Source organism: Naumovozyma dairenensis, chromosome 6 (assembly GCF_000227115.2).
Source record: "Naumovozyma dairenensis CBS 421 chromosome 6, complete genome".
NCBI classification, from domain to species: Eukaryota; Fungi; Ascomycota; class Saccharomycetes; order Saccharomycetales; family Saccharomycetaceae; genus Naumovozyma; species Naumovozyma dairenensis.
In genome coordinates, this window is record NC_016484.1 from 593,969 (window position 1) to 598,844 (window position 4,876).

A 4,876-nucleotide genomic window follows, 5' to 3' on the forward strand; every position below is an offset into this window, starting at 1 on the left:
TCTGGCAAATTTATTTTTATCTGCAATATGCTTCCATTTTGTTCTGTCAGGGCCATTATTTGTTACAGGAGATGAACGTGAGTTAAATGCCACTGAGGAAAGGGTTTCTGCATTGTTATTATCTTCATGATTGTGGCCATTCGATGTGGCATCATTGTCGCTGGTTCTTTCATCAAATATCTCATTGCTATCACTTGCTTCTTCTTCACCTTCGCAAAATGATCGCTCTGCATTCTCCTGACAATATACGTGGTTATCTTCGTCAAGATCAAATATAGTTTTTGCTCCACTATATTCATTTTTGCCTGGAAGTTCGTCTTTAGTGTTTAACCTTCGTGCGGCTGTAAAAAATTCTTCATCCACGAAGTTGTCAACAACTTTGAATCCGTTTTTATGATTGTTATGCTTATTATTATCGTTTAAATCAGAAGTCAAATAACTTTGCCATATGTAAACGACAGTTAATATACAACTTATTAAAATCCAGGTATGTAAGAAGTAATCCTGTTCAGGAGAAAGAGAAGCAACTAACAATAATTCCAAAGTGATTAAAATTAAAGACATCGAAAACATTCTCATGATAGCGGCCACAGTAGAGTACTTAACTATCCATCTAACCATTAATGAATCCAATATTGCGTATGTTAAATAGAGAGACACTAGGCACCATAATGAACAAAGAAAATGTTCCGATGCCCTTGCCGTGATTAAAGCTGTTAAGAATGTTATGTTTTCACCTGCATTGAACGAAGTATCGTTTCCATTTTTATTGTCAATGCCGAGTGAAAAGGTTATATTTGTGAAAATGTACGTTTGCCAAAAGGCTGTTAACGTTTCTTTCAATGATTGAGGCTCGTAGAGTGTTATAGTAGTTTCAAAGGAAATATCCCATGCCTTCCTTAACGATGCGAATATATAAATGATTGGAGGTAGCAAGGAAACGTCTCGACATATTGCCATTAATAGATGCTGTTTTGCTGTCAAATGGTTTAAAGAGAGTGTCTTTATAGACGTATATACTTTGCTAATTGGAGCACCATTCGGACTTGGTATAACTGAGCCGTTGTTTATCGTCCCTATGTTATGTTTCATTTTTCTTTGCGGTGGTTTCTTTTCCTTCCCAAGCTTCTTCCTCCTAACGCTGCTTTTGGTGACAGGGACACTCATAGATTGCTAGATTGTACAGAAGCCGTTCACTTCCAGAATTTTGTAGAGGGTTTTAGGATTTTAATGGTTTGGAAGACGTTATTCTGGTACTACTAACGGCTCATTCAGTGGATTGAGTAACATGAATTACTTGTTCTAGTCTTTGTAGTCCTTGCCTGGAAGAAGTGGAATGCTAAAAGCGCTTAGAGGTGATACTCATGTACAGTAGGCTAAGATCAACACTTTTCCCAAAGCTTTATTTTTAGGTTTGTTGGGAAACCTAGAGCGTCAGAGCCGTCACCCGGACATACTATACTATACTATGCTTTACTATACTAATGAATGAATGAATGAATTAATGAGAAAGGACGACACAGTTTGTGAATGTCAGACTGTTATTATTATCATGGAACCTAATAGGTTTCAGTTAAGTTTAAAAGGAGAGTAGACTACAAATTGGCTACATTTGCAGGTGTTGTGTAACTTCTATATGGGCTGATGCATCTTGAAATATTTTTGGCTTTTGTAAATGAGTATATTCAACTATTTCAATGAATCAGCCGACCTAATTCATGTCGTCAGCACTCCAAACTATGACTTGGTTTTTGGAACTGTGTTATATAAAATTAGAATGTACACTTCTGATTTATATCCCCTTCCATACAGCTAGGGTATGTATTGAAATATTTCATGCAAATTTTGTTACATTGCCAGATTTATGGAACTATGCAAAGAAACTACGATACTACTGTCAAAGCAAATGTTCTATACCAAAGTAAAAAAGCAAAATAACCTCTTGTTTTGAATGTTAAGTTGTTCACTCCTTTAAAAATGTTTTGTAAATGAGGAGGATAGAGGGCTGCTTACATCCTGTAACCGCAGCAGAGTAATTTGTTGTTAGTTGTGCCTTTAAGTTATGGTGGGTACTATGGAGAGTGAAAAGGTGATTGAAAAAAAACACGACATGGTAAACTTCCTTTATCTTCAATTATTAGATATTTATATCCTGCTTAAACTTTTCCCAGCCCTTTATAGGAAGATTTCGTTTTTTGGAGCACTATACATTAGATAACGATTTGATATTGAAATTATATAAACTAGTCCAAACAAGCGAAAAAAAACTAATATTAATCCGTTTCTTCTATCGTATTTGTTAAGTCCAGAAGAAAGTTCGTTTGAACTGAAAGAAAAGCAAACTTGAGGAATGTTACCTACTATATTATCTAGTGACAAAAAGGGCACTTGAACTAAAAAACCGAATAGTGAGTGTTTTGTACATTGTTTTCAGGTATTTTATTTTTCTCACAGTTATGACCTTTTTTATTTATTTTTAGGAATTAAATTCTTCCGTTGTGCTTTTTATAAGTATTTTGAAAAATAGTGATACTATCAAATGAAAGATAAACAAAACTTGATATATCGGAATCTACTTCATTAACCTCCTACCGTATAACACTATATAATGCTCTGTTAAATTCAGGACTACATAAGAGAAATCGTTCATCCATGTATCTTTCATATGAATGTTTACTTCTTTCACCGATAAGGTGCAGAGTACTACCAAAGGCACATATCTGAAATGAATACCATATCCACTACTGTAACGCTCTATCTGCATTTCATTTCCTAATTTGTAATATTTATGGTTGTTGAAGATTTTCAAAATAAACCTTATCAACAGTTCATCAAATTATCAAGACTTTACAAGTCAACAATAATACCAAGTTTTAATTGGCAACGAAGGTCTTCAGTATGGCTTCCAATTTATCTAAGGGTTGGAAACTCATCTGGAGAGACTGCAAACACTATATACCAAGGAAAAACTTCGTATTTTATTATCATTCTTTTCGAAGACACATTTTGTTTGAAGTTGCTGACGCAATGATCTGACATTCGTAAAATATAAGCAACTGTATGTGAGATGGAACGAACTTAGCTCACAATCCGAAATATATACACTAGCTATATGGCAGCAAAACCAGTGTGGAGATCTTATGCCTAGATAGAAATATTCTTTTTAGTAGAGTACGTAGAAAAACACCTATTTATGTGGATAAAATGCTAAATTAATTGCTACTTATCCATTGGGAAATACCTCAAGTTAGTTAACTTACCAATGCCGGACCAACTTTTTCAAACACACTTAACTAATTCCTTTCAAAACTATTATATGTATTGAGATGTTTTTTTCCTGTTCTTTCTGCAGAACGCCTCCTTTCGTGTAAAAACAATTATGTATGAGATGGTATATTTTGTTAATCATTCTCAAAAGACAGTGTAACTCCTATATATAACATTTTTTGTTGTCCACTCGATATGTATACATCAAAGTATGCAACGCTTATTCGTTTTTCACCGCAAGGTTTTACTGTGTAGTACTCTATGTTAGCTTTGGTAGTCCTGCAGTCGAACTTCAGTTTTATTCTAATAAAACTATTATCTAAAAATAAGAAAAAAAAAGGAAAGCACTGTTTCCACCTTGGTAAATACGTTACTTTTATGCAGTGAAAATATCCAGTCCATCTTGTCTGCACTCTAGCCTAAAGCTATATAAGGTAAAACAAGGAAAGATTGGCTACACCCCATTTTCAATATTATTTGCTAAAATATAAATATAAATATGTTAGAAATTAACTAAAAGGAAGAAAGGGAACAGGAGGAATTATTCATAATGACGGTTGAATATCCTGAATATGTACGAAACTTAAGTGAAGTACATGTGGTAGAGTGAATTTCGAACAAAATTGTTCTTTGATTGTGCAATAAAGATACAAGTTAGAACAGTCCTATGGAAAAAATCATGGAAATAGAGAGGTAAATTTGCTAATTTTGCTTCCATATAATGATTCCACGTAAACTGTTAACGGTTCTTATTTTTAAGCATTTGAGCTCCAGGATCTCCCGTAACAGCCTAATTGCACACTACAAGAGATCTTCCACAGCAGCTTTAGTACATGTTGATTCCGCAGCGGGTTTCCAATGCATTTAGAATCAGACCGTTGGCTCGACGGGAGGTTATTTACTTATATAACGGCCAAGGGAGGAGGCTACTACTCGCATAGTTCAAGAAACAGCCTAAAGAAGAAAGCTGTGCTCCAAACAACAGGCTGTTGTTGTCTTTGAAATGCAAGATATTGGAACAATTACCGACGCAGGTCAGAATGATGTGCGGTACACAAGCAATTGAGACCCAAAGTCTATTTCCCATATTACCTTCTACGAGAAAACTCCATGTAGGCAACGAAGGTTAGGCGAGGCAAGGCAAGGCGAGATGGGGGAAACAAGATTAAGAGACTAAGTGAGCCCGCGGCCACCTAACGCATAAGGTACGTAGGTACATCGGGAATGGAACTTTGGCGAAAAACTGTTTTTGTGTTTTTGCTTTCCTTATATTTTAAGTTTTTCTTTTAGAGGTGAATTTTATGTACCGTACCGTACTTAAAATACGTTATTTATTTACGTAATATTCTCCTTTCCCTCCATGGAGACTAAACATGCGCACTACTAGGAATGTAAACATGCACTATGTAAGGGTGTGCGTAGAGTACGTGAGTGCTTACCCTCTTATTTTTTATTTCTTAGATTCAGAGACAAAAAAAGCACGAAAATACACCGGCACTCCATTTAACCACCTATTTTTTCTTCTTCTAACATCCTTAGCAAAGTACGTAGTTGCGAGGTGAAGTCTAAAGTCAAGACTCTAATTACTTTCTCGAACGTACTGCTGCCC

The 4,876-nt window shown here is 35.3% G+C and overlaps 1 protein-coding gene across 1 annotated transcript; it reads right to left on the reverse strand.

Annotated features, from left to right (window-relative positions):
* EOS1 (Eos1p) lies at positions 1-1,167 on the reverse strand (the record flags this gene model as incomplete). The annotated part of the gene is made up of 1 exon (XM_003670761.2): positions 1-1,167. A coding segment is annotated over one exon (1,167 nt), but the record flags the coding sequence as incomplete, so codon positions are not given.
* Positions 1,168-4,876: the final 3,709 nt, after the last annotated feature.